This window comes from Rhineura floridana, chromosome 8 (assembly GCF_030035675.1).
Source record: "Rhineura floridana isolate rRhiFlo1 chromosome 8, rRhiFlo1.hap2, whole genome shotgun sequence".
NCBI classification, from domain to species: Eukaryota; Metazoa; Chordata; class Lepidosauria; order Squamata; family Rhineuridae; genus Rhineura; species Rhineura floridana.
The window spans coordinates 866,755-886,004 of record NC_084487.1 but is presented as its reverse complement, the minus strand read 5'-3'; the positions used below and the strand labels follow the sequence as shown (position 1 = coordinate 886,004).

At 55.1% G+C, this 19,250-nt stretch overlaps 1 protein-coding gene across 1 annotated transcript in view; it reads right to left on the bottom strand.

Annotated features, from left to right (window-relative positions):
• Positions 1–567: 567 nt before the first annotated feature.
• The window catches only part of SND1 (staphylococcal nuclease and tudor domain containing 1), a 318,600-nt gene continuing 299,917 nt past the window's right edge, over positions 568–19,250 (bottom strand). The window contains exons 17-24 of the mRNA XM_061637944.1: positions 14,795–14,983; positions 11,641–11,782; positions 11,022–11,145; positions 4,252–4,321; positions 2,000–2,113; positions 1,277–1,480; positions 1,070–1,114; positions 568–926 (exon numbers count right to left, since the gene is read on the bottom strand). Coding sequence (XP_061493928.1) covers positions 861–926; positions 1,070–1,114; positions 1,277–1,480; positions 2,000–2,113; positions 4,252–4,321; positions 11,022–11,145; positions 11,641–11,782; positions 14,795–14,983 — 954 coding nt within the window. The 3' untranslated portion in view covers positions 568–860. The remainder of the gene's footprint in view (positions 927–1,069; positions 1,115–1,276; positions 1,481–1,999; positions 2,114–4,251; positions 4,322–11,021; positions 11,146–11,640; positions 11,783–14,794; positions 14,984–19,250) is intronic.

Sequence of the window (19,250 nt, the reverse complement as noted above, 5' to 3'; positions counted from 1 at the left end):
ATGTGCCCCCCCCGCTTCCAGGCCCAGAAGCCCCTCCTCTGTCAGCACTGGATCAGCCACTGGCCCTTGGTGTGATTCTGCCTGGATCCAGCACCCACAATGAGCACCTCCCCGAGTACAAGCAGAAGCTGTCAGGCACGGCACTGAGAGGGAAAGGAGGGCCAGGAGAGGGTGAGGAGGGTGGCAGCCAGACGCTCCTGTGAGGATGGGACACCCCCCCCCGCATTCTCCTCCCCTTGATTACGAGCCTTGCAGTTTGGGCACACATTCAGGAAATGGCCCAAGCCGGCAGTGGCCTGGTTCCAGTGCGGCTGGCCTGGGGAGAATCAAAACACGGTCCGTCTCCTCCTGCGGAAGCAGCAACCTCAGCCACTTTCTGTGGAGCTGCAGCCATGAATGGAGAACCTGGGCCAGCTGGGCACCCCCTCTGCCATGGCATCAAGGCCCCTGCGCCACCCTTCTCCCTGCCCACCTGTGAGTACAAGAGAGACGGCACTAAGGGCAGAGGGGAGAGAGGGAAGGGTGCCGTGCTCTCCTCCCACACACACCAAAGAAGACACTGCCGTGGCCAGCTTCTGACTACTTTTATTGGCTTCCAAAGCATCACAAGGACCATCCCCTCCTCCTACTGCTGCTGCTGCTGCCGCCGCCCAGAGGAGGGGGCAGGCTTGGCCGGGGGGGGGGCAGAGAAGTCCCCTTCCCCCACATGCCAGGGCTGCCGCATCCATTGCTCCTGAAGTTGGACAGAAAGGCCCTCTCCACCCCAGAGTCCTGCGCGAGGCTTCAGATGCAGGACAGTGCTAGGCGTTCAGAGAGGGGTGTGCATGGCTGAGACCTGGAAGGGCTGCCCGGATTGTCACTTAGCGGCTGTAGCCAAACTCGTCGGCGTCGTCAGCACGGAAGTCACCGTAGCGCCACAAGTTCAGCTGCAAGGTGAAGGAGAGTGGGTGGGGTGAGCAAAGCCAGCAGTTGGCTTCTTCTGCCCGAGGCCCCCCTCCTCTCCAGACCCCGCCCCAGAAGAACCTGCTCCAGAGCTATGGGGCAGGGAAGGCATCTCCATGTGACTTACCCGGGCACTCTTGGCAGCCTCCTGGGCGTTCAGGTATTCAGTGATCTGGAAGGAAGGGACGGCATCAGAGCAAGCCACAGGCTGTCCAGCAGTGTTCTCTGCCCCCCACTTCTTGGGAGTTCTCCTTCAGTCCCCCTTTGAGGGATGCAGCAGCCCCATAGCTGGCTGACCCACCCATCCCAGCCCCCGGTGGACAGCTGTGCTCACCATTTTCTGGAACTGCTTCTCCTTGCGTGCCTCCACCATGACCAAACCCTCCTTCACCAGCCCCAGCCCAACGTCGCCCTTGGAGTCGGCAAACTGCAGGGTGACGTGGGGGCAGCTGGGCCCAGCATGCTCCACATTCAGCAGGCACTGCGTGTTCTGGATGTCTCGCACCACGCTGTCCACGGCATCTGCCCGGGCCTCCTCCTGAGGGTGCCAAAGGGTTGCCAGGCTGACTCAGAGCCAAGACATCTGGCAGCTCACCGAGCGAGCAGGAGCCGCCCCAGGAGCTGTCCTGAGCGGTAGCCTGCCTTTCTACGCGGGGGCTCTATTGCACCAGCTACCAAAGCTAGTAGGCGCTGGCAGGTCTCCCTCTCCATGCAAAAGCCACCTGAGCTGGTGGTCCACGCCACGTCCTGATGCCACGACTTGCACCCCTGAGACGTTTCCCTTCTGAGGGAAGGAGGAAATGCCTCATCTCTTGGGACGTATTACCCCTCAATCTTGCAGAGGCAGCCTGCATTTTGTGAGGGTTTTGAGGAGTGGACGGAGCAGCACCCCTCTTGCTGCAACGTGACTTCAGCCCCTGGCTCTGCCCAAACCCACAGCAGCCGCTTCCTGCTGCTCCTGCCTCTGGCTCTGCTCTGGGCAGGAGGACCCCTGGCCAGCCCTCCCTACTGGGCCCTGAAGCATCAGCCCCGCAGCCCTCCCCTGGCTGCCACTTACATCCTGGGGCACTTGGATGAAGGCGAACTTGTACTCGGTGGCTTGAGCAGGCAGGATGCGGGTGCCAAATGCAGGCGGCAGGGTGGCCAGGCGGGCGGAGGGCAGCGTCTCCTTCTGCAAAGATGGGGGAGAGGAAGGGAAAATGGCTCATTAATTCATGTGTAGGGTTTATATCCCACCCTTTGTCCATAGACCTCGGGACAAAGGGGAAAATTACTTTTACAACAGAAAAAGATAAATACCATGATTGAATATTAAAAACATCAATTCATGTCATTCTGTGGACCAGGCATATTATCCGTGAAAGGCCTGACACCTAAAACAAGCAAAGTTGGCGCCAACTAGATTCCCAACGGGATAGCATTCTATAGCCAGCGTGCTGCCTGAGGAGCTTCCCCTGCACAAGCAGCCTCAGTAGGTCTTGAGCTGCAGGCCAGTTGACAGACAGAGAGGCAGTCTCTCAGATAACTGGGTCCAAGCCACAGAGGGCTTGATGTGCCAAAACTAAAGCCCCCGAACTGGGCTCGTACAATGCTTCAGGAATGAGGTGATGTGGTCCTGGAATGAGAGGGCTCTTGCAGCTGCAGTTTGTGCCAGCTGCAGCTTCCAAACAGTCTTCAAGAGCAGCTCCATGCAGAGCACATGGCAACAGTCTAGATGGAAGTTATTGGAGCACGAAGCCAAGTGGCCAAGCGATCCCAGTCCCAAAATGGCCACAGGTGGTGAGGAGCTGGAAGTGGGAGTGGGAACTCCGAGCCACTGGAGACGCTCTGGCCTCCACCAACAAGGTGGAATTCAGAAACACCCCCAGACTACAGACCTGATCTTCCAGGGGGAGTGCAATCCTGTCAAGAACAGGTCTTGCACCTTGACCAACCTGTGACTGGAGCCCCTCCTCCTTTGGCCCCTCCAAGCCCAGGGATGTGGCCCAACACGTGAGGAGGGGCCGACTCCACCCACGTTGCCAGGGCCCTGTGGATTTTTAGAAGGACACTGCCATGGTGGGAACAGAGCTCAACTTCCTGAAAACCCCAGCTTTCAATTAAAAGCAAGAAGGGAAGCGATGCTTGAATATGTCTCTGGGGAGTGAGCCCGATGGGAGTCTCAGCAGCACCCAGAGGAGTGGCCGAGTGAGATGTCTAGTGGGACTCTTTCCTGCTACACCCATGACTAAAAAACTAGGAAAAAATGGAGCAGAAGAATCAAAATGGTGAGCAGACCTGCTCTGTTTACGTAATGATGCTGCAAAATCCAGCTGATTTTGGGTGGCAGAACTTGGGCTGGCTTGTTTGCACACAGGGCACAGCCTGCTCTTGGGGCTGAAACAGATCTCAATCCTCTCTTCATTCTGGCTGTAGCTTTGCTCCTCCCTCCCCCCCCCAAAAAAATCTGCAATCAAACCTCACCAGCTCTTCAGAATTACACTGGAGCAATTTGATCACACACCTGGAAGCAATTCACAGCCTGGCAGGTGAAGATGGCGCTGGCACACGAAGGACCCAACACCCTCCCTGACGATGCCCAGAGGCCTCCGGGGGCTGCTCCCCACCCAGCCAGCAGGGCCCCTTGTCCCCCCCACCCCACCTGTGCATTGGTCTCTCGCTTTAACTGGAGGAGGGTTGCTTAGGGCAATTTGCCGATAGGGCTGGTGTTGGCACAGCTGCCTGAGGCTCTCTGGTGGGGTTGGATCTCCCTGGGGCCAGCAGGAAAATGAGCTCCTCTTTCCCAACCCCCAGGCATTCTGCGACCTGCTGTACTAAACAGCCCCCTGGGAAATGCGCGGGGAGGGGAGGCTTGTCTCCTCCACCCGGGGCCATCGCTCAGTGGTTAAGCCTCCTGCCACGTTCCTTCTGTTTGTAGGGAGACTTCCTGGGCAATGTGTTAGGTGATGCTCTGCACACTCAGACCCTTGCCTGGGCTCAGGCCTACCGGGCCCAACACTAAGCCCTCCCTCTGGGCCCATGCCAGGTGCCCCCAACAAAGCAGGCCCCCAAAAAGAGGTTCTGCTTTTAAGAGGTTTTAAAGTGCTTTTGGTGTTGTGGTTTGCTGCCCTGGGCTCCTTCTAGGAGGAAGGGTGGGATATAAATAATAACAGAGCCAGATCCAATGGGGAGGGGACTGCCTTTGGCTGGCTGGCTGCCTCCTGTCTCCGGGAAGGCAAAGGGTGGGGTCGGCATTCACAGCCGAAACCTCCAGGCCTGGAGGAACATGGGGCTGTCCCAATGCCCAGGAATGCCCCTGGCCACACTCACATTGCCATAGTCGATGTAGAAGACGTGCACGTTGGCGGGAGACTCCACCTTCTCCACACGCGCTCGGTACCTGGAAAGGGGGAGGAATGAGCAGGCGAGCCACCAGTTTGCAGCTGATTTCCCCCCAGCCATTTGTTGTGCATGAGGCGGGGGGGGGGCAGGAGAAGAGAGAGACTGTCTCTGAAAATTAGAGGGGGGGGAATGCCATGGTGAGGTGGCCGAGTGCTCCCTCTTCAGAAAGCTCCCTGCCTCGCCCCGCTTCCTGCCATGCTCACAGAAGGATGTCATCGCTGTTCCCTGCCCTCCCCCCCCCCCACATCCGAGGACGCTGCAGAGTGCAGGAGACGGGCGGAAAGCTCTGGGGAAAGCTGGGAGGGACCAGCCACACATATAAATTCAGAGCACCCTAGCGAGGGAGCCTGCTCCACGAGCTAGAGGGAGCCCCAGCTGACGAAGCATCAAGGCGAGTTAAGCAGCAGGGCGAGGAGGCCAGGGCCCCCCACTCTGCCCGTCTGTTCCCTGACCTCAACTAAACCGCAGTCTCCAACCCATTGACGTAATAAACCTTAAACAAAACTATGCAGGTAAGAAGCCAGCAGGGGTGTGGGGGCTTTCCAGTGTTTTGCACCGCCTGCAGCATGTACGATTATCTGCCTGATGGACAGAAGTCGTGGGTGTGCTCTCGGTGCAATGAGCTCCTGGCTCTCCAGGAACGACTTCTCCTGGCTCTCCAGGAACGACTTCATTTCCTTGAGGCCAAGGTGGCAGACCTGGAAAAGCTGAGACAGGCAGAGAGGTGTGTGGAGGAGGCCTTCAGGGACGTTATAGCTGTGTCCCACTCCAACGATGATAGCTCTCCTGCTATCATGGACAACGATGGTCTCGGGGAAGGAGAGCATCCAGCTGAGGAAGAGGGAAACGATCCCTTAGAAGGGACCCATTCCTTGGGGGATGAGCAGCTATCCTCTCGTGCCGAGGATATATCTCCAGGGGGTGGAGGGATCCTTGTAGTGGGTGATCATTAGGAACATAGACAGTGGGGTGTGTGATGGGCGTGTAGACCGCAAGGTGTTTTGCCTGCCTGGTGCAAAGGTTGCGGATATCGCCCGTCGTTTAGATAGTTTGGTAGACAGTGCTGGGGAGGAGTCAGTGGTCGTGGTGCACGTTGGCACCAACGACATGGGGAAATGCAGCCGTGAGGTCCTGGAAGCAAAATTTAGGTTGCTAGGTAGGATGCTGAAAGCCAGGACCTCCAAGGTGGCTTTCTCAGAAATGCTACCGGTTCCATGCACAGGACCAGCCAGACAGGCCCAGCTTTGCAGTCTCAATGCGTGGATGAGACGATGGTGTCGGGTGGAAGGGTTTCGATTTGTTAGGCACTGGGGAACATTTTGGGACAAGCCGGGCTTGTACAAAAGGGACGGGCTCCACTTCAACCAGAATGGAACCAGACTGCTGGCACTTAAAATTAAAAAGGTGGCAGAGCAGCTTTTAAACTGACTGAGGGGGGAAACCCGACAGGAGCTGAGGAAGGTCCGGTTCGGCATAAACCTCCCCCCTGGGATAAAAACCAAAGAAATGATGAAATTTTAAAAGGGGTAGGCTAGAAGTAGGCATTGTGAGAGCAGGGGCACAGGATATACATTCAGAAGGGCAAAATTACCACAGGCCAAACCACAAGTGCCAAAGACACTTGAAGAGAGACACTGCTTACAAGTGCCTGTACGCTAATGCTAGGAGCCTGCGAACCAAGATGGGAGAACTGGAGTGCTTGGTCTTAGAGGAGAGCATTGATATAGTGAGCATAACGGAGACCTGGTGGAATGGAGAAAACCAGTGGGATACGGTTATCCCTGGATATAAACTATATCAGAAGGACAGGGAAGGACGTATAGGTGGCGGAGTCGCTCTATACATGAAAGAAGGCATTGAATCCAGCAAGCTCGAAACCCCAAAAGCGGCGGACTCCTCCACAGAATCGTTGTGGGTGGTGATACCATGCCCCAGGAGGGACTTAATACTGGGAACGATCTATCGTCCCCCTGATCAAAATGCTCAGGGAGGCCTTGAGATGAGATATGAAATTGAGGAAGCATCCAAACTAGGAAATGTGGTAGTAATGGGTGACTTCAACTACCCGGACATAGACTGGCTGCATATGTGTTCCACTCATGACAAAGAAGCAAAGTTTCTAGATATTCTAAATGACTATTCCCTAGAACAGTTGGTCATGGAACCAGAGGGATGGCAACCCTGGACTTAATCCTCAGTGGGGACCGGGACCTGGTGCGAGATGTAAGTGTTGTTGAACCGATTGGGAGCAGTGACCACAGTGCTATTAAATTAAACATACATGTAACTGGCCAATTGCCAAGAAAATCCAACACGGTCACATTTGACTTCAAAAGAGGAAACTTCACAAAAATGAGGGGATTGGTAAAAAGAAAGCTGAAAAACAAAGTCCAGAGGGTCACATCACTCAAAAATGCTTGGAAGTTGTTTAAAAACACTATATTAGAAGCTCAACTGGAGTGCATACCGCAGATCAGAAAAGGTACCGCCAGGGCCAAGAAGATGCCAGCATGGGTAGAGAGAAATCGCCTGAAGAGTTGGGCCAACCCCCCCCACTCCCTACCATCCTTTCCGAATCAGAAGGGGAGGAGGTAGCCGCCCCCCCATCGCCCCGCACACGAAGACAGTTAAAAAGGCGCCAAAGAAAAGAGGAGGGAAGGGGCGTAGATGTGGGCAGTTTGAGGCGGAGTGAGAGGATCCGTGCCCGAAAGCCCCCTTGATAAGGGACAGGGAATGTTTGATACTCTGTTCTATCAACTCTCTTCCATGCCGCGGGTTTTGGTTCATGTTAAGAGTTCATGAGGCGGAGAAGCCTATGTCTGGAAATTACTCTAATAAAAACTGATTTGCTTTCATCAAGTGATTCTATTCTTGAGTCCCAACCCGGGCACGACAATACCGCAGATCAGAAAAGGTACTGCCAGGGCCAAGAAGATGCCAGCATGGTTAACGAGCAAAGTCAAGGAAGCTCTTAGAGCCAAAAAGTCTTCCTTCAGAAAATGGAAGTCTTGTCCGAATGAAGAAAATAAAAAAAAACACAAACTCTGGCAAAAGAAATGCAAGAAGACAATAAGGGATGCTAAAAAAGAATTTGAGGAGCACATTGCTAAGAACATAAAAACCAACAACAAAAAATTCTATAAATACATTCAAAGCAGGAGACCATCTAGGGAGGTGATTGGACCCTTGGATGATAAGGGAGTCAAAGGTGTACTAAAGAACGATAAGGAGATTGCAGAGAAGCTAAATGAATTCTTTGCATCTGTCTTCACAGTGGAAGATATAGGGCAGATCCCTGAACCTGAACTAACATTTGCAGGAAGGGATTCTGAGGAACTGAGACAAATAGTGGTAATGAGAGAGGAAGTTCTAGGCTTAATGGACAATATAAAAACTGACAAATCACCGGTCCCGGATGGCATCCACCCGAGAGTTCTCAAAGAACTCAAAGGTGAAATTGCTGATCTACTAACTAAAATATGTAACTTGTCCCTCGGGTCCTCCTCCGTGCCTGAGGACTGGAAAGTGGCAAATGTAACGCCAATCTTCAAAAAGGGATCCAGAGGGGATCCCGGAAATTACAGGCCAGTTAGCTTAACTTCTGTCCCTGGAAAACTGGTAGAAAGTATTATTAAAGCTAGATTAACTAAGCACACAGAAGAACAAGCCTTGCTGAAGCAGAGCCAGCATGGCTTCTGCAAGGGAAAGTCCTGTCTCAGTAACCTTTTAGAATTCTTTGAGAGTGTCAACAAGCATACAGATAGAGGTGATCCAGTGGACATAGTGTACTTAGACTTTCACAAAGCGTTTGACAAGGTACCTCACCAAAGACTTCTGAGGAAGCTTAGCAGTCACAGAATAAGAGGAGAGGTCCTCTTGTGGATAAGGAATTGGTTAAGAAGCAGAAAGCAGAGAGTAGGAATAAACGGACAGTTCTCCCAATGGAGGGATGTAGAAAGTGGAGTCCCTCAAGGATCAGTATTGGGACCTGTACTTTTCAACTTGCTCATTAATGACCTAGAATTAGGAGTGAGCAGTGAAGTGGCCAAGTTTGCTGATGACACTAAATTGTTCAGGGTTGTTAAAACAAAAAGGGATTGCGAAGAGCTCCAAAAAGATCTCTCCAAACTGAGTGAATGGGCGGAAAAATGGCAAATGCAATTCAATATAAACAAGTGTAAAATTATGCATATTGGAGCAAAAAATCTGAATTTCACATATACGCTCATGGGGTCTGAACTGGCGGTGACCGACCAGGAGAGAGACCTCGGGGTTGTAGTGGACAGCACGATGAAAATGTCAACCCAGTGTGCGGCAGCTGTGAAAAAGGCAAATTCCATGCTAGGGATAATTAGGAAAGGTATTGAAAATAAAACAGCCGATATCATAATGCCGTTGTATAAATCTATGGTGCAGTCGCATTTGGAATACTGTGTACAGTTCTGGTCGCCTCATCTCAAAAAAGGATATTATAGAGTTGGAAAAGGTTCAGAAGAGGGCAACCAGAATGATCAAGGGGATGGAGCGACTCCCTTACGAGGAAAGGTTGCAGCATTTGGGGCTTTTTAGTTTACAGAAAAGGCGGGTCAGAGGAGACATGATAGAAGTGTATAAAATTATGCATGGCATTGAGAAAGTGGATAGAGAAAAGTTCTTGTCCCTCTCTCATAATACTAGAACTCGTGGACATTCAAAGAAGCTGAATGTTGGAAGATTCAGGACAGACAAAAGGAAGTACTTCTTTACTCAGCGCATAGTTAAACGATGGAATTTGCTCCCACAAGATGCAGTAATGGCCACCAGCTTGGACGTTTTTAAAAGAAGATTAGACAAATTCATGGAGGACAGGGCTATCAATGGCTACTAGCTGTGATGGCTGTGCTCTGCCACCCTAGTCAGAGGCAGCATGCTTCTGAAAACCAGTTGCTGGAAGCCTCAGGAGGGGAGAGTGTTCTTGCACTCGGGTCCTGCTTGCGGGCTTCCCCCAGGCACCTGGTTGGCCACTGTGAGAACAGGATGCTGACTAGATGGGCCACTGGCCTGATCCAGCAGGCTCTTCTTATGTTCTTACGAAAGGCTGAAAGGAAGAGTACTGGGGTGCTCAGGTCCTGCTCAGGTCCGGCTTCCCAGAAAAGGCACCTGGTTGGAGGCTGCAGCAGACAGGTCCTCTGTGGCCTCATCCAGATGGAGCCAGGCTCTTCCAGCGGTCCTAAGAGCACTTGCCTGCCTTGCCATGTTACTCAGGAAAGCAGAAGCACCAACTCTTGGCAACCCTCCGCCTACAATTACACCAGCCCCCAAAAGGGGCAGGGAAACATCCTGTGTTTCTGCCTGGGAGTGAGTGAGGTTGGGTTAATGGAGCCCAGCACTCCCCGCTGGCGTTCTGCTCAGCTGCTTTGTTATCTTGCGCTTCCTGCACATTGCGTAGTCCTACTACTACGCGGCTTCTTTTGCAGGGAAGGCTCCCAGCTCAGGGGCATAGCAGCCGCTCTGTATGCATGGACATTCAGGGTTCAGTCCCTGCCAGCATTTCCAGGCAGGGCTAGCAACTACTCCCTGCCTGAAAGCCTGGAGGGCCGCTGCCGGTCTGTGCAGGGAGAGTGTTCTCGCACTCGGGTCCTGCTTGCGGGCTTCCCCCAGGCACCTGGTTGGCCACTGTGAGAACAGGATGCTGGACTAGATGGGCCACTGGCCTGATCCAGCAGGCTCTTCTTATGACTACTGAGCCAGATGGACCTGGTGGTCCGGCTCAGTGCCAGGCAGGCTCCCACGCCCCAAGCCTGGCTCTCGTTGGGGGGGGGGGCTTTCCACAAGGGTGCAACTTGTGGCTGCAAGCCCCATGTGCCGCCTTGGGTTATACGACGGAAGAAGGGCGGGGCATTAAATGCTAAGAAAGGAAGCAAAAAGGAAACCCCTCCGGAATTCCGCCCCTGCCTCCATCACCTCTCTGGCCTTTGGCCATCCGACTCCCAGCCTCCCCAATATTCCGCTGCCACTTCTCCTGCCACTCAGATGGCATTCCAGCCCTCCTTAATTGGAGTCCCTTCACTGGCTTCCTTTCACTCTCAGATCTTGCACAAGCACCTTGCTGGTGGCTTCAAGGCCCCCACCCCAAGTCTCTCCACACTGATGAGACCCCTCCTGCCGTGATCTTTGCTCCTCTGGGTCCACCCCCTGAAGTGTCCCCAGCGCCTCATGAAATGCCATCAGTCCTCCCTTGTTCCCCTGCATGCTTGGGACTCCCTCCCATAATAGCTGCCTGATTCCCCCTCCCCCCTGAGCTCCTTCAAAGGCCTTCTTCCTTCTCTCATTTTCCCGTGTGGGATTTTAGATTGTAAGCTCCTGGGGGCAAGAACCAAGCAGATTGGTGGCACCAGGTAAAATATGTTAACAACAGCAAAGGAGCTGAGCGACATCTTTGTTGTGGGGGGGCTCTAGTCAGGAGGGAGGATGGGATGAGAATCAGTTGAAAGGGAGCCATGATTTGCCCCTGGAACACTGACAGACAGGCAGACAGGCCTCTCTCTCTCTCTCAAATTTTAGGGCCAAGATGGAGATGATGGAGGAGAAGCAAACTGGTGCCAAGAGAAGCACCCCCATTTCCAGCAGGAAGGGGGCTGGCCTCTACCCCATAAGGTGGCTCCCTGAGCCCCCCACATGCCCCTCCCTCCGCACTGCATCACAGCCCACCATCGTACCACTCTCCGTCGACAAACTTGGCGATGCAGTAGTCTCCGCGGCGTGGCGTGTAAGAGCCCTCGACAGGAGGGTGGGTGGCAATCTCACTCCGCATGGTCTCCATCAGCTTCTCCAGCTGTGTCCCTGGAAGGGGGTGGGGAGAGGAGCTCAGGGCCTGCAGCAAGCAGGAGGCAACTGCTCTGGGGCCGCCTCTCCCGACACCAGGCGCATGCCTTCCAAAGCAGCCTTGCCATTGCCACAGGCACCGCCTTGCTCAGCGACACTTTGCTCACGTTCCGCCTGCCCCTGCTGCCCCTGGACTAAGAGGAGTGAACCTCCAGAGGCAGGCAGGCAGGCAGGCCTCACCCTCAAGAGGGCAGGACAGTCAAGGGCCTCCCCCGAATGGCTTGGCTGCGAAGGAGCTGTGCAGAGGCAGACGGAGTGGGCCGTGGGGTGGTCACAGAGGCGGGGCTTGAGCCCTGCCAATCCCAGTTTCTTGCTCGACCTGCTTTACTGGGCCTGATGCTGCTCTGGTCCTCCAGCAGTGCTGAGAGGCCTTCTTGCCAAGCAGCAGGGCATTCCCCAGCAGCTCCTCAGCCCCTTCCCGGACCCTCTCTGCCCCCCACCTCCCTCTCTCACCTGTCTCCACATCCTGCACATAGAAGTGGAGGCCGTCAGTGATCTCAGTGACAAAGACCGGCTTGTAGTTGGTGGTGCGCTCCTTCTCCTCTGGCACCAGCACCATGTCCTCCACAGGGGCCTCTTCATACTGGGACCACACCTGAAGGGGGTCAGGCACAACACGTGGGTGGGGGGATGACAGAGAGGTTTGGCGTGCAAGGCAGGAGGCGGCAGGGGAGGGAACCTCTTCCTCGTCCTGTTGTGGAGCCGCTGGGCGGAACGCTCCGCAGGCGTCACAGGGGAACCGGGTGTCGAATCAGCCTTGGGGGTGGGGTGGAGGTTGCTGTGAAAGGGAAGTGCTGGGCAACTGGAGAAGCCAGTCTGGAGTCCGAGAAGGGCCCACGGCTGTTCCTAGCAAGTCGCTCCCAGTGGGGGCAAGCTCACTCCGGCAGCCTTTCTGGAAGCTCTGAGGTGCAGAAGCCAGTGGCTCTCAGGGTGTGGAGAGGTGGGCACCAGAGAGGGAGGTGCTCCCCCCAGATCTACACCTTATTGTGCTGAGGGGAGCCCCACACACAGCCTTCTGGACACGCTGAGAGCCCAGCCCCTGGGAGGGGGAGAGGGATAGAGGCAGGCAGGCAGGCACACCCCAGCGTCCCTGTGCCAGGTGGCAACCTCATCCCAGCCCCACACAGCAGCCCAGCACTGGTGCAAAGAGACAGCCTGTCAAGCCCAATCAAGTCACCGGGTGGGCGACTGGGCAGTGAGAGCCATGACAGGCACGGCAGCCGGGGTGCGGAAAGGGCACACGCTCAGTGCTCACTCTCTCACACACATGTATATAAAAGTGTTCCATTTACATATTCACACACCAGAGAGCATGCAGAAGACAGCTGAGATCTGGGGGTGCTGAACTTGGCCTAAATCACAGAATTCTCTCCCTGCTCCTGGAAATCTATTTCAGAAGCCGTTGGGACCCTCCACATTGCAAGAGAAAGGTGTCTGGCATGAAGCCGGAAGGAAGGAAGGAAGGAAGGAAGGAAGGAAGGAAGGAAGGAAGGAAGGAAGGTTGCTTGCCAGGCGGCAGGGCATGGCAGGCCTGGACAGGCCCTGCGAGAAACCCTCTGAGGAAGGCAAGAGGAGAGTCCACCTGAGCTCCCCAAAGGGGCTCCTCCACAGTCCATCAGGTCTGTCCAACCTGCAAGGCTCCATTCGGGGCCTGAGTGTGGACTTCGGCTCCCCCTGACCTGGCTCGAGAGGCGGAACGGCTCTCCCACTTGTAGGGGCCAGCAGTGGGAGGGGAATGGCAGGAGCTGCTTCAGCTGCGCAGCACCTGGGGCCACTGCTTGGACTGGGGACTTGTCCTCCAATGCCCACCCCCTCCCTGTCTTTGCCTCCTTCAGAAGAAACCAGGCTTGACCCACTCAGCCACCCTTGTCAGGAGGGAAGAGTCAGGAGGGGCGGGGCGGGGCAGGGCAAGCACATTTCATGCAAGAGGACAACTTGCCTCTCCAAGGATCCCAAGCACCACCTTCACTGAACATTCACCAGCCAAGCAAGTTCCCAGGGATGCAATGGAAGCGGCATCAAAAGTGCGCCTGGCGCATCTACAGCACCCCAGCTATGCCCGGGGGGAAGAGGGAAAACGAGCAGGACCCTCCATAGCTCCAGGGAAAAACGTTGCATGGCACAAGCCAAGCATCCGAGCCCTGAGTCCCGAATCTGGGCTGCCTTGCAGATGGCCGGCCTGCTCTCCTTTCCAGCAAGCAGGTGCTGCGTGGCGAGCCTTGGCCCGGCCCCCGAGCACAGCGCTGAGCTCCCGAGTGCTCTGTGGCTGCAAGGCAGCGTCAGGGCCAGGCCACTGGGCAAACGGCAACTGCAGCTTGGGTGGCTGGCAGGGAGCCAAGCTGAGCCCGACAGAGGAGTTTCTCTGGGGGAGAGTCCACCATGCAGCTGGATCTGAGGATACTCGGGGTGTGTGTGTGGGGGGAGCAAAGAGCCTTCCTCCCCAATTTTGTAACTGGCTCAGGCCAGGACATTTGGCCCTCACCCACCACAAGCACACACACCTTCACACACAATCTCTGTGCCAGCAGCACAAATTATGGATGACATGTCTGTTCCCCCAGAGGCATTGAAACGGCCTCTGATTTAATTAAGGAAAGAGTTAAGTCAAACGGTGCACTGAGCCCTCAGGGCCGGTGCTTGGCAGCCAAGAGGCTCCCGCTGGAACAAGCTCCATGAAGTCAGGGGGAGCAAACGCTCTCTGGCTCCCAGGATGCTTCTCCCAAACTGGGGCACTTTGCAAGTCATGCGGCAATCCCTTGAAGAGACAGGCACGGACCAGGTCACACAGCCATGCCACTTCCCCAGCCTGCCACCGGCTCGTAGCAACCCCTCACTCAGCCTGCCCCTTTCCCTGACTTGGGCATGCACAGCAAGCTCATTTTGGAAACGGGGCTGCCCAGCGGAGTGCGGGTGCCTTTGTATGCATTTGTTGGTACCAGGCCAGGGCCGTTTGGACATGCAGGTGGCCCCCAAAGGGCTGCTGCGCCATCCAGCTTCCTGGCCAAGGTCCAGGAAGGCCGGCACCTGCTCAGCTGCCTCAGGTAGGAAGCAGCACTTCCCTGTGGTCCATGAATCTTCATGCCTCTTAATTCCACACACATTCTGGATTCTTGACCGATGAGCCAAAGTGGGGAGAAGGCACAGAACAGGCAGGATGAACTCAAGTGGTCTCTTCTCATGCGAACTGCAGAAGTGATCCATCTTGGATGAAGAGCACCCCGCCCCAACCCACGAAGGCTGAGGACAGGGCTCAGGAGCCGCTGCCAGGGGCCAATGAGAGGGCGACTCGGACAGACACTTCATGTCTTTCTGTCCAAGTTCCAAGCAGGTCATAGGCCTGGTGCAACTGTGGCTGGTAGACACAGGCCTGACAAGGGGTCAAGGGTTTGTGGCTGTGCATTTTGCAAATGGAGCGGGGGGGATGGACACCTGCTGGGCTTAGAGGGGAGTGGGTCACACCAGCTGTGCCTCAAAGTGTCGATGCTGAAGATCCACTGAGTCTCGTAAGCACCTGCAGACCAATGCATGCCGTGCAGGGCCGACAAGCCCCTTAACTGGAGGGACTGCGCAGAGTCCATTAGGAGCTCCCCCCGCCCACCCCCCATACCTTCTCCTTCTTCTGCTTGGCGGCCTCCTCTGCAGCCACCAGGGGCTTGTAGTAGTTGCTGCGCTCCGCCGTGAAGTGCACCTTGGACAGCGCTTGCTCCACCAGGGCCACGGAGAGGTTGACGCCCTCAATGTGCAGCCAGCCAATGAAGTTCCCGGCTTTATCCATGCTTTCCACCTCCACCTCTACCTGCAGGAGACACAAAGGGAGGGGTGCGCTCAGCACACCTGGAACATCTGTGCTGGAGGACACCCCCTTCCCCTCCGCTACCCTCCTCCAGATGTGACCAGGAGCCCAAACCTATCTGCTTGTGGAGCAAGGCTGGCCCCACCCTCCCCTTGCCAGGCCTAGCCTAAACAGGAAGCCCACTCTCCCCTCCCCCCACATGTGGACTCAAACTCAGGCTCCTCAAGCCGCCCAGCTCTTCTGCAGACACTCTGCCCGGTAGCAACTGATTGGCATCTCCGCAGCAGCAGTACCTCCACTCTGTGTGGGCCCCATGGGGGAGACTGTTGTGGAAATAAAGACACCCCCCACTGCCTAGGGCAACAGCGCTTGAACAAATTCAAAATCAATGCGTTCTCCGATCCCTGGGACGAAGCGGCACTTGACTTTTCCTCAGGGACTGCCCTTGTCAGATACATGGCACAGAAATCGAACCTTGGTTCAGCACATGGTGAGCGGCAGTCAAATGCCATGAAGGGGTGTGTGTCTGTTGAGGGCACATCAGCAGACACAACTGCCCCCCCCCCAGGCACAGCTCATTTGCAAGAGGCCACGGACCCCAGTGGTTGCGCTAAGGAAGCTCCACCGTTCAGTGACAACTCTATGGAGCCTCTCCCAGCCCGGGAACAAAGAGCAAGAGTTTCTCCCAACCATCCTGGCTGCCTTGGCATTCCTGAGCTCGGTTTGAGAACTGGGCCTTTGGGGCGACTGTTAGTTTGGAGGCTCCTGCAAGCTCCTCCCATGCCCAGGCCAGCAGGGCAGACAGAAAGAAAACAAGGACAAATAAGAAGAGGCTGGATATCTACTGGCTGCGCTTTTAGCAGGTTAAAGTCCTGCTGAGCACAGAGAAGCCCCCATGGCCCAGTTACCCCGTAAACCTAAAAAAACCCTAAATAAAAGTGGCTCAGCGCTGGAACTCTTCCTGGCGCCCAAGAGAGACCAGAGTCCGGAGATGGTGCCTGGGGCAAGAAGCCACATGGGAAGCAGGCTTGGAGAGGGAGGCAGCAGAGGGCATCCAGGAACTCCTTTGGACTTCAGGCGCCCAGCTGCACCTGCTGTGCTTACGTCCTCTGCAGGACCCCCCCCCGAGGCAAAAGGCCACCTTCACCATCCAAGCCGGCCTGAAGTCCCCTAGAGGGCAGCCCCAATCCCCAAATGAGCAGGGCCCCAGCCCAGTTCAGGCCAAGCGGCTGCCTGCCTTGCTTCCCCCTCGACTTCCAACCGGAACGTCCAGCAGGCAGCCAGTGAGGATGACAGCTTTCCTCAGCTCAATTCACCCCAGGCCCAGGATGTTGGCTGGTTTCAGACTCCGCTCCAAGGCCTCCTGTCTCTGGCTTCTGCCTCCCAACCCTGCTGATACCTCCGAAGACAAAAGGCAGGGAGACAGGAAGCCGGACCACTGGGCCCATCCACAGCAGCACCACCTACATGGGCTGCCTCCCTGGAGATGCTGCTGGAGGAGACAGATTTTCTCCCCCAAACCCATCATGCGCAGAGGAAGATGAAGATGGGTTGCCAAGGAAGCCTGTGGCTTGTCCTGACGTTTGGGCACCTTCATCCTGCCCCCTGAACTAGTATCACTCGACACCCTTGCCCACGGCTGCAGCTGACTCTCTCTCTCCTTCCACTCTTGCCATTTGGGCTTTACTCAGTTGTGAAAAGGACTTTTGATACATAAAGTGAAGCACTTAGCAAAGATGCTGGTTTTAAACTCCTACACAGGGAGTGGGGGGAGGAATGGCAGGCTACAACAGAAGCACTCCTCTTGAAGAAAGGAGATCCGCCAGGATCTCCCGCCTCTCCCTTGCCCTCGCACACACCCCGAAGTAAACGATGTTGTTCGTCTGCAGCGCCTCAGCCTCCTCAATCCTGCCCTTGTCATTAAGGGGGTGGGGAGGAGGGGCTGGCTGGCTGTCTTCTGGACTTGCAGCAGCCTTGTGCTTCCATATGGCAAGCCAAAGGAGATCCACTTAACTGCAGGAGCTCTGTGTGTGTGTGGGGGGGGGGGCTGGTGCACAATGGCCCCTTCTATAGGTACTACCTGTGTGACTGAGAGGTGCGATGCTCAGAACACACACTGGCAATTCTCTCCCTGTGCTTTCCTCCCATGGAGAAGCAGTTCAGTCAGTCAGCGCTGGGAAAGCTCATCTTAAAAAGGAACTGGTGCCAATTTGTCCTTTTACGAAATGAACTACTTCAGTCCACATTTACCCAAATGAGCTTATTTCATATAAAGTTCATCCTCAGTAATTTTTTTGTTCAGCATTCAGAATGTTACAAGCTGCTGTGCTGAAGAATGGGGTCCACAAGTAAATCAGGGGCCATGCATAAATAATAAGACGTCTGACGGTCAAAATGTCAACAGGGACGGCTTTCTCCATAATTGTGTTTCCATAGTAGGAAAGGCTTACCCTGTTTAATTTGTGCCGCAGTTGTTAAAAGGCACAAGGCAACATTCACTTTGTTCCTTTATTTCTTGCTGCGAGCTGGTCCCGTTGAAAGACAGTGAACCTCTTCAGCAGGGAATAAACAGGAAATGCCTCACATTTCTTCCTTCTGATTGCTTTGCAATGACTAGGCATCCTTAGCAACAGCTTATCTGCCTAATAAGCCTTAGAATGTTGCCTCCCCATTTTGCTTTTTAACTTTATAGATGTCCAATTGAGTTACTTTTTTGGGGGTGGAGTGTTTTGTACCCAGTGCTTCTCCTGGATGCTCAGGAGCTGGTGGGCAGCCCAAGTGCTCTTTTCCAACTCTAACTACTGTGCCAGTAGCACCCTTTCCTGGAGAGGCCCAGGTCACAACTGCCTTGATAATATCCAGACTTAGGCCACACTGAACGCCTTGGATGAAGGACCGGATAACACACAGCTCTGTGTGGCTCTGCCTCTGAAGAGTGCTCAGAAACTTGAACTGGTCCAAAATGCAGCAGCAAAGGCCCTCAGCTGCCCCCCCAACAGATCATATAGTTATTCCAACGTATGCAAGGAACCTGGTGGGCTTGAAGCAGGGAGCCTGGGGGTAGGACCCAGGGCCACCGGAATGCTTGTAAATGGAGGGCCTGCAGCAGCCAGCTCACCAGCCCGCCCAGAGGCATCAGTGACTTGGGGAGCCAATCGTGGTCCTAGGTAAGAATGCTCCTCAACTTGATTCCCTAGTCTGAGCAGCTCACCTGGGAGAAGAGACATGCCTCGCCTCCTTGTCTGCCTTCCTGCTCCTGCCTCGCCGCTCTGTTTGGAACATGCTGGGCCCATCACCTGTTGGGCCCGGCGTCATCATTTAGGGCAGCTTCACTCTGCTGATGCCCAGGGCGAGGTGGGTGTCCCATGCGGGCAGCGCTGTGCTCTTGCGCCTTAGTTTGGTGCCTGTCATGGAGACACTGTTGCTCCTCCTGAGGCCTTTGGAAAGCACAATTCCCTCCCCCCTTTGAGCATTTTAGCTTTTTCAAATAGTCATAAGCTGCCTTGGATGTCCATGAAAGGCAGAGCAGAAATCTTTAGAAGCAGAAGGAGCTCCTGAGGGCAACGCCACAACTGCCTGCCTGCCTGCCTGCCAGGGGCAGAGGGTCCCTTGGATCCAATGGAGGCACTTGTGGGCTGCGACACATTTGGAAAGCTCCATGTGCGGAAAGAGGCCAAGGGTGACCTTGGAGCATCACCTGGGGGGCTCACCAGGCGAAGACTGGGGGCCGTCCCACCCCTTCTGTTCCCAAAGCATTTGCAGGGACTTTGATTCCAAACTTTGTCACTGAAAAGGGAAGCGACTGATTGCCGTAAGGGTGTGGAAATTTAAAAGCCACAAGCATCATGCAGGCCAACAGATCAGGAGGCAGTATGGTATGATTAGAATAACTATGTGCTCCAGATATCCATCTTATTAAACTTAATGGTTAAAAAAAAGCACTCTTCCCTTGCCCCCCCTGCGACACTGCTTAGGGCTTCTGCTCCTCTCCCCAGCCCATCCATCACCCTTTTTTCCTTCCTGCCTAGAAACCAGGCCTGGAATTCCAAAGAGGCAGAAGTTTTAAATTAAGTATTCAAAGGCGGAGGTGAGCTGTGAAAATGCTAATGGGGTCATAAGGCAGAGAGGCAAGGTTTGCAGTCTTCGGGGGGGGGGGACGCTGTGGCTGACCAGCACTGGGGGGGAGGGAGGGGGGGAGCATCCAAAAGGCAGCTGGGAGTGACGAAAGCGGAGTCACCAAGGCCCCAGGAGTGCCACTGCCTAGTGCGCC